General features: G+C 35.5%; 1 protein-coding gene and 1 long non-coding RNA gene across 2 annotated transcripts; both read left to right on the forward strand.

The window, feature by feature from the left end:
* Nucleotides 1–223: 223 nt before the first annotated feature.
* On the forward strand, nucleotides 224–16,478 carry LOC143750728 (uncharacterized). Its single transcript, XM_077243901.1, has 6 exons — nucleotides 224–278; nucleotides 2,262–2,531; nucleotides 8,598–8,912; nucleotides 9,139–9,411; nucleotides 11,875–11,973; nucleotides 13,011–16,478. Exons 1-6 carry the CDS (start codon nucleotides 224–226, stop codon nucleotides 13,142–13,144), a joined length of 1,146 nt encoding a protein of 381 aa, XP_077100016.1. The 3' UTR covers nucleotides 13,145–16,478.
* On the forward strand, nucleotides 4,016–5,737 carry LOC143749895 (uncharacterized). The gene is made up of 3 exons (XR_013207088.1): nucleotides 4,016–4,107; nucleotides 4,802–5,113; nucleotides 5,331–5,737. It is a non-coding gene; the product is annotated as an uncharacterized LOC143749895 (long non-coding RNA).
* Nucleotides 16,479–16,735: the final 257 nt, after the last annotated feature.

The following is a 16,735-nucleotide window of genomic DNA, read 5'->3' on the forward strand; positions in this document are numbered from 1 at the left end:
ATTTGGAACAACTCCTGAATTTGCTCTTTTAGAAAAGAGAATCGCAGCAGCAAACCCTTTTTTTTAGCGTGACAGATGCCTCAGTTGAAACCGGAGCTGGCGTCCTCAGACTGCTTTGCCGGTGCATGTTCCGCTGAAAGTCTTTTTGACGGCAGCGAAGAAGGCTTCTAATCCAGAGGTCAGCGAATAGGAGAGTTCGCTGAAGGAGATTAAATCTGGTTGTATGACGGAGAATGGGGCCTTATATAACATAGCCACGCCCATTCTGGAGGGCTATGGTTGGTCTGGCTGCGCACCTGATCAGTTCGCGCACATGAGCCGCCTCTCCATAGGTTCGTGCAGTTGCCGCAGCACAGTCAATGACCAGTCCAGATGCTCAGCTTAGTGTCTGCTGTGCAGCTGCACTGCGTTTCAGAAGTTTGGCTTCAATATTCTCAAGAAAAGGAGTTTTTCCTAGAGCGTAAGCTACAATACGAGAGACCTCTCGAAAGGGAGCTTGAGTCATTTTGTAACTGTAATTTTTTTTATATATTCTTTTAGATTATTCACTGTGCTTTATTTTTTTTTTATTATGTTCATTTAAAAGGGACAATGCACATCAATTGACATTTTTTGTTTACACTCAAAATTTAAATGCGCCAGAGTTAGCGGAAAAGCTCATTTTTATCTGTAGTCCCTTGGCCGGTCAACACATCATCATATTACATTAATAATAAAAAAGAATACATGAAAAATAGAAACAATTAAGAAAAAAGAAAAAAAGAAGATAAAAGAGAAAGAAGCAAATAGAATAATTAAATAAGTACAGTACAAAGAAGGGCAGTACCTGAGATAAGGTAAACCAACTATTGGTGACTGCAGTTTTGATTATTTTTAATCCATCTCTTTAATGTGAATTTGAACAATAGATAGCTGGTGCTTTCTCTGAGTTCAGTAGGGAGACAGTTCCAATAATTTGCGTACTGAGAAGACTGTTTGGCCAAACTTACTATGTCTAAACGGTACAACACAGTCTCCGGTGGTGGCTGCCCTAGTTGCCCTGCCACTGCTATGCAGCTGCACTGCGTTTCAAAAGTTTGGCTTCAATATTCTCAAGAAAAAGAGTTTTTCCTATAGCGTAAGCTACAATACGAGAGACCTCTCGAAAGGGAACTTGAGTCATTTTGTTACTGTAATTTTTTTTTTTAAATATTCTTTTAGATTATTCACTGTGCTTTATTGAATGCATGTTGAACACATAACTCACATGTAGATGTATCATTAACTAAATGTATAGGTCTACTTCTTTTTATGTAATTAATATCACTATACAAATATATAAAGCAAATAATTATCTCGTCAACCAAATGTATAAAACCAAATTTTTCAAATAAAATAAAAGCTAAATGTGTCATGTGACTCATTTGGAATTGTGTATCATAAACTGATAACGGTAATGCTAACCTAAACTTAAATAAGCACAATTTATATCAAAGTGAATCTCTAAGTGTTTGGTCAAAGGAAGGTTTTTCATTTTATCTTTTATAGTGATCTAGATTGTGGGTGGGCACATGGACAGGAAGTTCATCACTTAGAATGTATGTAGTGCAGAAGTGTCAAGCTAAGCATACAGTACCTCATAAATGTGTTCTTTTGATATGTTTTTCAAATGGGTTACAAACGTTATTTTATTTATGACTTTAATTTTACTCCCTCATTCAGGTAAGAGAATTCAGTTCTGTTTACCTTGCCCTTTAATAAAAAGAAGTTTCATATAATGTCTCAGTTGTGACTTATACTGTGTAACAAGTAGTAACTGACTAATAACAAAATGTCGATTTGTTTTAATCCACAGATGCGGATTCTATCAGAGCAGTTAATGGAGCGACTGTCCATCTTCCCTGCCACTCACTATCTGATGGCAGTGAACAAGTTTCTGTAGAGTGGACAAAAAATAGATCAACTAGCAAAACTATTTGTAAATGGAATATTAATAAAATGACTGAATCTTCCACCGGACAATGCATTTATCATGTTACACTCAACAGAACGTAACTAAGAATAGAAAATCTTCAGTTCAGTGACTCTGGTAATTACAGCTGTAAAACAACAATATTCATTCCACCACTGACAGTGGACAACATCTCACATGTGAAACTCCATGTTGAAGGTTTTTGCCATTCATAAATTATTTATATATCTGAACTATCCACTTGTTGTAGACCATCTTAGATGTCCGTAATAAATATAATTCTTCACTATCTCCACTCCATTACATCCAGGCCTGTCCCTGCAGAAACAGAACAGCAGTAATGAGAGCTGTATTCTTCTGCTCTGGTCTCTGGAGGCTCTGAACCCTGAGCTGGTGAACTTCACCTGGATTCGAGAAGGTCAAGGGTCACTTTATTCATCCACATCGTATGACATGAACAGTTCGCTGCATCTGCGTAAACCGGACTGGAGTGATGGAGACACGATCATCTGCCGTGCCGACTACTCAAACACCCGAACACCTCTCAGCATGAACATCACACTTGACTTCAGCAACAAGGGTCAGTAGTTTTAAAATAGGAAATTACTGTCCATACAGCTGCACTGATTAGAAAATGAAATGCATAAAGAGCACTGTGGGTAATGTGATCATGATGTTTTTGTGTCATGAACATTGTGTCATGTTTTTGTGGGTGGTGCATATAATGTCCCTTATCTTTTAAATTCTAAAAAGTAAATACATTTTTTAATTGTATGAAATAAAAGAAAAGAAAATAATAAAAACTATTTTAAGAAAAATAAATCGACCATTCAAATTAAAATAAGAAAATATAACTACCGGTAATATATCATCCCATCTGTCAGGCCAACCTGGGATCCATCTTCCAGAATCCAGCCAGAACTCTCCAGCGTTTTGTTTGGTCCTTTTCAGCACCTTCGTCGTCTGCATCGTTTTCATCTGGATGTTGTTCTGCATTTCCAAATGTAAGAAATACTGTGCATTTTGCAGATTCAGTAAATACTAAAACTGACACTATAACTGAAATTCAATTCCATCGAGAAGTAAAAAGTGTGTAATGTTTTATTAAACAAAAAAGACAGAACCGACAAATCTATCTTTATTGAACACATGGATGGGAAAATCATTTTTATTGGTGAAACATTTTATGAGACAGTTTTTATAGCTTTGGCTGAGTAAGAACTGTGGCTAAATTATGTACGTAACATTCATATCTTGCAGATAAGAGTGGGACCTGCTGCATTGGACCAACGCCACAAGAAACTTACTGAATCATTCTGTTTCTATAATTCTGTAAAAAAAAATATATATATATATATATAGAGAGAGAGAAAGAGAGAGAGATTTGAGATCCTTCTTACATATTTTTAATTATCCTTAATTTCATGCATATATTGCATACATAACTCATATGTAGTATGATGTATCATAAACTGCAAACATTTTTTTATTTAAAGTATCACTGAATAAACATAATAATACAAATAATTCTCCTGTCACCCAATTGTATAAAACCAACCTTTTTCAATAAAATAATAGCTGGCTTGTACTTAAGGAGTGTGAGGCTGATTTATGAAGATACTATAAAGAAAGTTTGTTTGAAGATTGTGCATTTAGGGCAAATTGTGACATTTTGTGGCCTTTCCTTCCAGAATGTCGTAATATTTCGCCTTACAGCAGAACACCTGAAATAAAGTTAACTTTTCTACTTAAACTGTTATATTAATTTGCTATTTGCCAGGCCAATACAAAGCAATATATGTTGGAAGGGTTTCATTCAAGACAAAAGTTATATTCACACAAATAGATCAAGTCTACAAACAGAGTTGAGTAGCGTAAACAGATAACAGTGATAATAATCTACAATTACTGTGAATAAGCACAATTTGTGTCAAAGCAAATTTCTAAGTGTTTGACTTTGACCAATGTAAGAAGGAATTTTTTTCCCTTCCATTTATCTTTAATGATGATCTATATTTTAGATTGTGGGTGGGCACATGGACAGGAAGTTCATCACTCATACACAAGTGTATCACACGACAAGCACATCGAAATGGATTTAAAATGGGTTTCAAATCATCTTTTAATTTTGACTTTAATTTATCTCCCGCATACAGGTAAAAGACTTCAGTTATGTTTGTTTTGCTCTTTTGTTTAAAGCAAAGTAATAATATAGTCTATGTCTCAGTTGTGCCTTATACTGTCTAAGAAATATAAACTGACTAAATCAAAGATCTCAGCGATGGACTAAATGAATGCATCTTAGATATGGTGGTGTTTTTTGTGATATCTTTTAAAATGATTGTGACTTATGAACTAATTATTTGAAAGGAACATTCTGCTGTTAGTTACACAAAACAACGATGCCAGTGATGGGCTTAATAAATGCAGTAACACTTTACAATAAGGTCTCATTTGTTAACATGAATTAATGCATTACGAACTAAATATGAGCAATATATTTGTAAAGCTTTTATTAACGTTTATCAATGTCAGTTAATAAAATACAGTTGGACATTGTTTGTTCATGTTTCTTCACAGTGCATGTAAACTAATGTAAACTTTTGATTTAAAAAAAATGTAGAAATTAGCATTAAGATGAATAAATGCTGTAAAAAATGCTATGTTAATTGTTATTTCATGTTAACTTATGCTAACAAATGAAACTTTATTGTAAAATGTTACCAATGGATCTTATATGTGGTTGTAGACTTTCTGTGATGTCTTTCACAATAATTTTGATGTATGTGCTGTATATTTGAAAGGGAACATTCTGCTATTGTTCACACTGAAATATGTTTTAATCCACAGATGCAGATTCTATCAGAGCAGTTAAAGGAGCGACTGTCCATCTTCCCTGCCACTCACTATCTGATGAAAGTGTACAACTTTCTGTAAAGTGGATAAATAGAGACACTAAAAAAACTATTTGTCAATGGATTTTTAATAAAATGACTGAATCTTCCACCGGACAATGCATTCCTCATGTTACACTCAACAGAACGTCACTAAGAATAGAAAATGTTCAGTTCAGTGACTCTGGTATTTACAGCTGTAAAACAACAATATTCATTCCACCACCGTCATTGGAACACATCTCAGATCTGACACTCCATGTTGAAGGTGATTGTGCCTTTCATAAATTATTTATGTATTTGTTTATTTGAAATGTCTGCTGTTGCACAATGGTATAAATATTCTTTATTTGTAATATAAAAAGTAAAAAAAAATCAACCAACCATAAACATCAAACCAATAAATGTTAACCAAATAAATGTCAATCAAGTCATGGTATGTTCATATTGATGTTGCTCATCTTCATCCACTCCATTACATCCAGGCCTGTCCCTGCAGAAACAGAACAGCAGTAATGAGAGCTGTATTCTTCTGCTCTGCTCTCTGGAGGCTCTGAACCCTGAGCTGGTGAACTTCACCTGGATTCGAGAGGGTCAAGGGTCACTTTATTCATCCACATCGTATGACATGAACAGTTCGCTGCATCTGTGTAAACCTGACTGGAGTGATGGAGACACGATCATCTGCCGTGCCGACTACTCAAACACCCAAACCCAAACACATATAATACTCACTTCAGAGGATGGATCTGACAAAGGTGGGTCATTTAAACTACCTATCACTTTAACCAGGACAAACTTGTACAATGTACAAGTTCAGCAAAGCTGTTCCACTGCCTTTATCTCTCAAAAGTAAATATAACAAATACATAAATCAACCATTCCATCAGGCTAACCTGAGATTCATCCTTTTTTTCAGAATCCAGACAGGACTTTCCAGCTGTTAGTGTGGCCTTTTTCATCATCTTCATCGTTGCCATCATCTTCATCTGGATCATGTTCAAATGCAAGACCTCCACTGATATCTGCTCACGACACTATAATAATAATTATATTATATAATGTACATAAATTGTGGTTTTAAATCTAGAAAAAAAAGTGATTCCTTTGGAATATCTAATACAGCGTTCAATTAATTTGATTTGAATGTGAATTATAGTTCACAGACCACTGCAAGTTCTTGCAAACAAGCTAAATTATTGTGTCTAAAAGACTTGTCATCCTGCAGAGCTTCTGCCGTGGACCCTCGACAGGAGAGCATCAGAAGACTGGAGACACTACCACACATTCCTAAATGATGGTTTACCAATGATACTTTTCTTATGATTCTTTAAACTATGCTTTCCAAAAAAATGTCTGCTTTGTTTTCCAGATAATTAACAAGAGATGATTTTCATTCAAATAAAATAGCAACTACGTATATTCCAACTTCTGTTTTATGTAATGAGTACCACTTATAAATAAATAAATATCTAATATGCAAAGATTTTTTTTTGTCCACTGATTGTGTGAAACCAAACATTTTAAATATAAAAAGTTGTCGTATGACTTGATGGTATAAATATGGAGTCAATGAGGGTTGTCCTGGCTCACTTAAATATGGTAGATAGTTCACTTAAAAATTAAATTCAGTCACACTTTTCTCACACCAATTCTCACTATTAACTAACTATTTACTACAACTTTTGCCTGAATAAACCCCTATTTACTGCTTATTAATAGTTAGTAAGGTAGTTGTTAGTTAAGGTATTGGGTAGGATTAAGCGATATAGAATATGGTCATGCAGAATAAGGCATAATATGTTGTTTATAAGTACTAATAAACAGCCAATATCCTAGTATGCATGCAATATCCTATTAAGCACTATTAATAGTGAAAATTGGACCCTAAACTAAACTGTTACCACAAATTCTCACATACACCCTCAAGTAGTTCCGTATGCGTTTCTTTCTTCTGTGGAACATAAAAGAAGCAACGACCCTGATGTCAGTGCAAAACTGTATATGACTTTCTTTTTTCTCTATTACACATAAAACTAAATATTTTGAGAAATTAGAATTTTTTCAGGGTCAAAGGTCACCAAAAAACAGTTAGAGCAATGTTAAAACACATTTTGTCCTAACTTATTGCTCATATATAGGCTATATTTGAAGTGTTATTGTAGATTATAATACTTTATTGCTGTGAACCATCTTGACAAAATTTAACATTATTAAATCTACTATGTGATTTACATGATTTGTACAACCAATTTTTTGTGGTCAAGTGTTTGCGGGAGTCATTTTTAAGGGCTGTCAAGTTCAGTTGCACGTTGCTTGGTTTGTTATAAATAACCTTTGTTCCTCTGCATACTAAACTAAAATGACCCTACTATCACACCCACATTCACAAGAAGTTGTTCCACGACTGAAACTGATGCCCTCTTCAAAACATTAAGTGCATGACACATCTGTCTGTGCTAGTAGGAGGTGAACACTGAGTATTCAGAGCATGTTGTGAAATGTTGTGGTCTCCCTTTCCAGTGTGCTGTGGCATCTTTTGGATAGTTTTACATGGAAAGCAGAACCACAGAAAAGGAAAGAGAAAAACTGACTGCAAAGTAATTGTAACAAACCATGTATGAAAGTAAAATGACTGTTTTTTAAAATGTTACCTCTTTATTTTCATATTCTCTAAGCCATCAAACACACAACAACAAAGTCATTGAGTCAGAAAGATTTCATTCAAGATAATACAAGCTCTATTTACAGAAATAGATCGGGTTTTAAAAACACAGTCCTTTTCAGAATGGTGTAAAACAATGATGTGATGGTATTATCCATTTAAATTAGCACAATTTGTGTTAAAGTGAATCTCTGAGGGCCTGACCACTAGAGAAGGATTGATTTTGTTGTTTTACTTGTGTTCTAGATGTGGGTGGGCGCATGGACAGGAAGTTCATCACTCAGAATGTGTGAGTGCAGAAGTGTATCACACGACAAGCACATCGGCATGGATTTAAAATGGGTTTCAAATCATCTTTTAATTTTCACTTTAATTTATCTCCCGCATACAGGTAAAAGACTTCAGTTATGTTTGTTTTGCTCTTTTGTTTAAAGCAAAGTAATAATATAGTCTATGTCTCAGTTGTGACTTATACTGTCTAAGAAATATAAATTGACTAAATCAAAGATCTCAGTGATGGACTAAATGAATGCATCTTAGATATGGTGGTGTTTTTTGTGATATCTTTTAAAATGATTGTGACTTATGAACTAATTATTTGAAAGGAACATTCTGCTGTTAGTTACACAAAACAACGATGCCAGTGATGGGCTTAATAAATGCACTTTACAATAAGGTCTCATTTGTTAACATGAATTAATGCATAACATGAACTAACTATGAGCAATGTATTTTTACAGCTTTTATTAAGGTTTATTAATGTCAGTTAATAAAATACAGTTGGACATTGTTTGTTCATGTTACTTCACAGTGCATTAATTAATGTAAACTTTTGATTTCAAAAAAATGTGTACATGTAGAAATTACCATTAAGATGAATAAATGCTGTAAAAAATGCTGTGTTAATTGTTATTTCATGTTAACTTATGTTAACAAATGAAACTTTATTGTAAAATGTTACCAATGGATCTTATATGTGGTTGTAGACTTTCTGTGATGTCTTTCACAATAATTTTGATGTATGTGCTGTATATTTGAAAGGGAACATTCTGCTATTGTTCACACTGAAATATGTTTTAATCCACAGATGCAGATTCTATCAGAGCAGTTAAAGGAGCGACTGTCCATCTTCCCTGCCACTCACTATCTGATGACAGTGAACAAGTTTCTGTAGAGTGGATACATAGAGCAACTAACAAAACTATTTGTCAATGGACTTTTAATAATAAAATGACTGAATCTTCCACCGGACAATGCATTCCTCATGTTACACTCAACAGAACGTCACTAAGAATAGAAAATGTTCAGATCAGTGACTCTGGTATTTACAGCTGTAAAACAACAAGATTAATTCCACCACCGACATTGGAACACATCTCAGATCTGACACTCCATGTTGAAGGTGATTGTGCCTTTCATAAATTATTTATAAATTTGTTTATTTGAAATGTCTGCTGTTGCACAATGGTATAAATATTTATTTATAATATAAAAAATGTCAACCAAGTGAAATAAATATCAACCAACCATAAACGTCAAACCAATAAATGTTAACCAAATAAATGTCAATCAAGTCATGCTATGTTCATATTGATGTTGCTCATCTTCATCCACTCCATTACATCCAGGCCTGTCCCTGCAGAAACAGAACAGCAGTAATGAGAGCTGTATTCTTCTGCTCTGCTCTCTGGAGGCTCTGAACCCTGAGCTGGTGAACTTCACCTGGATTCGAGAGGGTCAAGGGTCACTTTATCGATCCACATCGTATGACATGAACAGTTCGCTGCATCTGTGTAAACCTGACTGGAGTGATGGAGACACGATCATCTGCCGTGCCGACTACTCAAACACCCAAACCCAAACACATATAATACTCACTTCAGAGGATGGATCTCACAAAGGTAGTTCATTTAAACTACCTATCACTTTAACCAGGACAAACTTGTACAATGTTTCATTTAATAAATCAAGTCAAGTCAGCAAATTTCCACCAAACTTATCGTTTTCAGCCAAACTGCTAGTGGAAACAATGATAAAGCCACATATAAATAAATAATTGTTTTTTTCTGCTTTACAAAGATAAAGATCATATAGGAGAAAAAAAGGTTACGCTTTTTAAGGTGTCCATGTTACAGCGTAATTATAAATATAAGTACTGAGTAATAATAATTAACTACATGTTCTTACTATATGGTTAGGATTATGGTTATTAGGTTTAGGGTTAGTTCCATGTAATTAAGCAGTTTATAGTAGTTACTATAGTAATTACAGTAAATGGAACGTGACAATGTAAGATAAAGTCTTACCAAAAAAAAAAAAAGATTTTCTTCCTCAGTATTTTTGTCTTGTTTTCCTTTTAACCATCTAAGCATTCTTAAATCAAAATATATTTATTGAGAAGAAAAATGACAAGATAAGTATTATCATCTGAAAAACATTTATACAAATTAATTGACTTTATGCTTAAAACAAGAAAAAGATCTGCCAATAAGGTAAGCAAAATAAATTTGTTTTTCATTTAAATTAAGTTTATTTTTCTGACCCCATCACTGCCAGATATTTTTCTTTCTTTAAGCATGAAGTCACTTAATTTCTATAATGTTTTTCAGAAATCAAGACTTAATATCTGAATTTATTTTGCTTCTCAAGTAATTGAATCTTGATTTAAGAATGTTATTTGTAAAGGAAAACAAGACACAAATATTGAGAAATATTTCTTTCCGTGTGTGTGTGTGTGTGTGTGTGTGTGTGTGTGTGTGTGTGTGTGTGTGTGTGTGTGTGTGTGTGTGTGTGTGTGTGTGTGTATGTGTAAATTAATATTTATTAATTTGTGTGTAAAAATAAAAATTAATAAAAACTATATAGGCATATTTAATAAATATATAAAAATTACAAAACACAACAAAACTGTTAAAAGGAAAATGGAAAAATATAAAAAGTAATGAAAAGTTAGTAGCGTATGCCGTGTGGATGATGTCCAGTGTTGCTATCTGAGCAGAAATACATAATCATGTTTGTCTTGGTCCCCTCAAAGTTGCGTTGGATTTTCTCCTCAGCGTAGAGGTTAAGAGGTCAATCTATCACTGTTTTCCAAGTTCGTAGAGTTAGTTTCTGGAGTAAATATATAGTCTATAATCTGTGTGTTTACACAGCCTTTTTAGAAATGGCGGGTGCTGGTGTTTCGCGTGTGTCCGGCCAATCAGCATACACAAACGTCACAGATTGCTGGTTTAGACCCTACTCTGAAGTAGGAGTAAAATTAGTTCCTCCGAAAGAGTTCCTAGAAATAAAATAGTTCCTTTTGCCAATTTTCCTTAAATAGCCTACCTAGATAATTCAATAGGCTTACCAAATGGTGGTGTCTGTCATTATAATTTTGGTCCCCTATTGAGGGGTTCACAAATGTGGGACCAGAATTTGTGTTTGAATGTGTTCTTGATAACTGTAGAAGAGAATACTTATTTACATACAGGAGGTGGTTTGATTGGAGGATCTGGGGGAGGGCACAGCTTTAAGGGGCACACAATATTTCTCATATTCTAGAACTTTTTGGGGCTTTGTGGCTGGGAGAATGAGACTATATTATCAGGTGCACTGAGACATTTTCAATGATACCAAACACGTATAGATACTTATAGTACACACTTAACATTGCATAGGTTTTCAGTGAGTTTTAGGTTAGGAGGAGAAGAGGGGGACAGGGGGAGATGAGGAGGCTGTAAAAGTGAGGTGTGAGCTGCATTGTGTGTGTGGTGCGTCTCGGATGTTGCTGTTACATATGTGAGAGAGAGTTCAAATGTTTATTCTCAGGAGAGTTTTCTCGAGGGGTAGTCCAGACTTATTGGCATCCGCCTTACAAATGTAACTCTACACCCTTGCCTCATTTAGTATACGCAGTTCTATGAATACGCAAATTAGCCCCGCCTCCACTCACTCACACCAGCTCAGAGATCCACACATTGACGTGATTGGTTACAAGGTCATTTTTTGACTAGAAACACCAGCGATTTCAAATCGTGTTTTTGAGACTGTCTTTGGTTCACTGCGGTTTAAAGGAGAAAATACTCAGCGATGGTGTTGACATGAATTTGCACATGGTTTGTTTTAAAGCATAAAACACCACATAAACAACATTAGAAGGTTGATTTTCACCACAGGGGGACTTTAAAAACGCAAATGCACACGTCAATTCCAGCTCTAAATAAGTTTTATGTCAAATGGCATGGAGAGACATTATGATGGTTTCTAGCAACCTGACTGGTAAAATATGAGGAGAGATTGTTGCTGTTTTCTTGTTGTCTGTGTCAAAAATTAATCAGCCTGATGTGTATGATCTGATCTTACGCTGTTTGTGACCATGACAGCTCTGGACAATAGGCAGACGATCGTCTTATACAGTGTTTCTGCAGGCCTCGTCCCCTGCATCATCCTCTGCATCATCCCCATTGTTGTTGTTTGCAAACGTGAGTATGATTATGTCTAACTTTTTAACAATTAATACAACTCAGAATACTTTGATTTATAGAAACCATTGACTCCCACGGGGAAAATAATTTTTAGTAACAACGACTTTAATGAAAATAAGGAAATAAAGAATCTTACTTTATTCATGTTACACAATAATGAATGTTAAGAAATAGTTCAGCAGTTAAAAAAGAAGGCAAGAATATGACGTAAATAATGACTACCTTCCTCCCTCTGTTCAAACACCTCTCTATCTCTGTACATCAGTATCCTTCCTATGTCTATTTCTGCTTTCTGTCACCATGACATCAAAATCTCAAGGACAGCATTTTTATATTCTCAGAACATCTGAATTTTTTTTTTTTTTTAAGGGAATGAACGTGTCTGTTTGTAGCATATTATGAACTAAAAACAGCTAAAAATAAAAGGTAAGATGGTTCGCTGGTCCTTGCTGGTTTAATCTAGTCTAGCTGGTCTCCCAGTCTGACCAGCTTGACAAAACCCCAGCAGGCCAACTGAACAGCTTGACTAGACCAGTTTAACTCAGCTAAGAACAACAAAAGAGCTCATTTTGGACCTTATTTTGAGCAAGGAAGAGAAAAAGACTAAGTTACCACAGTTTAACAAAACAAACAATAGTAGCTTATCTATAGTAGTTACATCGGAAAGTAACTAAAGATGTTTTGAGGTTGTTGTATTCGTCTACTGATGGATTAATAGTCCTCATGGATAACTAAAACTTGATTTAAATTCAGCCTGACCTCACCAGTACATTGTACTGCAACATTTTTTTAGAGACATCCACTAGATGGCGATAAACTGCGTTAAATAAGTCAAAAAGATTAAAGTTCAAAAGATTTTTTATAGTTGTACTGTTAAAACAATAATTTTAGTAGATCGAGTTTATTACCAAAATTACCATAACGGTTTATATTACACAAACCTCTGTTATAAATTATTTAGGCCTAAACTGTTGAAAGGAACTATATGTTAATTGAATTTTTATATGTTTTTCTATGTCTGTTTGATTGTGCAGGCAGAAAACGAGACGAAAACGGATCTACAGTGTTCAGCAATAAAGTCTATGAGAACTACAGTTTCGCCACGGCCCGCCAGAACACACAGGCCATTGATAAACCTCAGCCAGAAGAGTGTATTTATGAGAACTAACTGCAGCTGCTCTAACTGCGGTTTGGAGAAGGGGTTTTAACCGTACGTTCACACCGCCGCCGACTTGAGTGGCAAAGAAGCTCTGGACGCCCTGTCAAGGACACTTGTCAAAAAGTACGGGGAAGCTTGTTGACGCTTTGGTCGCTCTGACGTAGCAGGGAGAAGAGAAGTTTCACAACATGAAATGTCACATGAGATTGGTGTTTTTGCATTCCACTTCACTGCTTTTCTATTTAACTATGTAAACACGCGCTAGACTGTGTGCTCGAGCTTTGTGTATTTTGCCGCGTCTCGCGCATGTCACAGCGTTTTAAAAACGCGTCATTCAAGTTAAAATAAGTTCAACTTTAAGAACAAAAATGTAAACTATCCCAGCTATTTTATCCCATGCCTCGTTCTTTTGTAACTGGTCCCTTTAAGCAAACAACGTCATATCATAAATGATAGGAAACCCAGCAACAGCGATTATTAGCTTCTCCTCCATTTTATCTGAACTAATGTTTTGGTAGGAACGAAAGTTTACATCGTGTGTTTCTCCGGAATCAGACAGCGCGGAGGACGTCTATATTCCGATTGGTTGCTGGCTTTTGCCGCTGCTTGCCGCTGAACCGCGTCATGGCTCATTACCATAAATTTGAGCTACTTTCAACTTTCTGATTGACACTCAAAACGCCCAAAACGCGACGCCGATGGATTTGACGCTCCTTGCAGCTGAGAGAAGCCAGCTTCCATTAAAAATTAATGACTTCCGGTAGCTTTGGAAGCTCAAGTCGGCGGCGGTGTGAACATGCATGGCATCTGACCAGAGGAACATATCGCTGTGCTCAGTGACACATCCGGTCTTCATTGGCATGTGCCACTGACATTGTAGCAAAAAACTGACACCGATTGGCTTTTACGATACCGTATTCAACTAAAAACCTAAAACTTTTTATGCGTTTTGGGTGCGTAAACGAGTTTCAAAGTGTACGTTTTTGAAAACGGTCTAGTTTTTGTTGCTTACATGAAGAGCTTCCATTTAAACAACAAAAATGCGTATCTCTGAAGACGATGACCGTATGACATGCCTATTTCGTCTGGCAGCACAATACAGGGTTTTTTAGGCGCTTTTGTGGGTACGTGTGAATGGGGATCGTATAGACAATGCTGAAAAATCCAAGGAAAAAATTCTCAGTTTTAAGCATATGGTTGTCGTGTAAACGTACCCTGAGTCGCGGAACATGTCGCCGTATGTTGAACACCTCCAGTGGTGACTGATGAGTCACTCCAGTGGTGACTGATGAGTTGACTGATGAGTTGACTGATGAGGATATTTTAAAATAAATGTCAATTAAACGCATTAAAGTCGGTAATATTTTTTCAAACATGTTGTCAGTTTGTGTCACATCTAAATTTGAGTTGCATCTGCCATTGAATGTTTTGTAATACCAGTGCTATTGTAGGCTATGTTATTTGCACGCAAAGTCGCAAACTTACTTATCCAAAAAGGATTACATTCCAGATACTAGCAATCTTCTTTATTTATACAATACAAAAAAAATTGCTCAGTGCATTTTAAAAACTCAACAACCGTTTCGGTCACGCAGGAACTTCCTCAGTGTAGCTTAATATTTAGAAAATCATTTTATAGAATTTTATAATAAATAAAATCCATTTTTGCTGTGCTAATTAACTCCGCAATGTAATACTATATATGTTTCACAGCAGCGTATTCATTAATATTAATTAAATATCGTTCTGCAGTTAAGTGCCTATGTTACATAATCTACATTATACTCCGGCAGGTGTCACTACTGGAGGTGCTACAACATAATGAGACATGTCAGTTTTAGTGGCACATGTCTCTATCCAATGGCACATGCCAGTGAAGACCGGGTGTGTCACTAAGCATAGACATGTGCCATTGGTTTCTGTGCGTCCCATGCCATGTTACTAAATGTTAAAACCGCTAGGTACTGGTGATTTGTTTAAAGGGCACCTATTATGCCCCTTTTTACAAGATGTAATATTGGTCTCGGGTGTCTCCAGAATGTATTTGTGAAGTTTCAGCACAAAATACCCCACAGTTAATTTATTATAACCATTTGAAAATGTCATTTTTGGGGTCTGTTTTAAAAAGAGCTGTTTTGGTGTGTACCACCTTAAATGTAAATGAGCTGCATATCCCCGCCCTGCCTTTGGATGAAGGCGTAATTTGCATACCTATGGCAATAAACAGTCGGTAGAAGCAGAATGGCTGAGAGTTAGACCCGCATGTTTTGTATGGCATTCAGTAGTACATGTTTGAACCGGAATCAGACCCAGATTATGTGATTTTTCTCGAAATCGAGTTTAAATATTATTATTTTTTAGATGACTTAAACAAGTGACATAAATTAATGAATGAATATGAATGAATAATTCAAGACAAGAAAATTCTGATTTCATGATCAATATACATGCCAACAACTGCTGCTGTGTCTGCCAGCGTTTAAGTCATGCGCATAATCTAGTCACCTCGCGAGTGCATAGACAATTCGTGCGCAACTGCGCATAGTCACGGTATCGGTTTAAGTTGGAGAAAATAGCCGCAGGGGAACTTAACCTTCTAGGTGTAAGGTTAGCAGTTTGAATAAATAATAAACATGGCAGTTTGAACACTTCTCCACTTTATTATACCACACATCAGATCACTAACTCCAAAAACCCGCGACACTCCAGTACCAAGTGCGCACGACCAATTCCTATTTACGGCAAGCCCCGAGGGGAAAAATAGATTGCATACACACATACAACGAGCGCCAGTACAACACCGGTATTATAGTAACAGACTTTGTTGGATTCTGTCATGTACAATCCAACAAAGTCTGTTACAATAATAATGATAAAAAAGATTTTGAGGACAGTTACACTGTATTGAGACAGTAGAGAAATAATAATAATATTGTCATTGTTGAACCCTTGTTCTTATTATGTTTCTGATTTCTCAGTTTTGTCATTATTTTTTGCAAATAATTTATTTTATATACTTTTTGAGACAGTTTGTTTTAAGAAGTTTCAAAGAGTTAGTAAAAGAGTAAAGTAAAAGTTTCAACTTTTTTATTTAAGTAGGCATCTATTTTTTATTTAGTATTTATTTTGTATTAATACATAACCTCACTGTATTCATTTATTATGTATCATTATTGCGTGAAATTTGTGTCAATAATTGTCAAGCACAGGTGACTTCGCGTAGTGGGAGGGGCCCCCAAATCAAATTCTGCTTAGGGCCCCCAAAAGGGTCGGGCCGGCTCTGGGTATTTGGACTAATTATTGTACTATTTAATTTCTTGTAAATAAATAACACATCATAAAAGTCTTTTTGTAGCCTGTACTGTCAAACCAAACTTTGCAGAAAATAATCTCACATTTATTCATTATCTATCACACTACTATCGCTCCTATTCTCTGATAAAATTTGGGTTGCAATGAAAAATTATCACTCAATTATGGTCATAGTTTAAGCAAAAGTATCTTCAGCTCTTAGTAAATGTCAGTAGTTTATTTAGTAAAAATGTAAACTTTCCTCTTTTAGCACAGGGTGCTTTATAGATCTAAATTTCCAAGTTCTAT

Source organism: Siphateles boraxobius, unplaced genomic scaffold, assembly GCF_051911475.1.
Source record: "Siphateles boraxobius isolate OS27281-9 unplaced genomic scaffold, OSU_SipBor_1 25, whole genome shotgun sequence".
NCBI classification, from domain to species: Eukaryota; Metazoa; Chordata; class Actinopteri; order Cypriniformes; family Leuciscidae; genus Siphateles; species Siphateles boraxobius.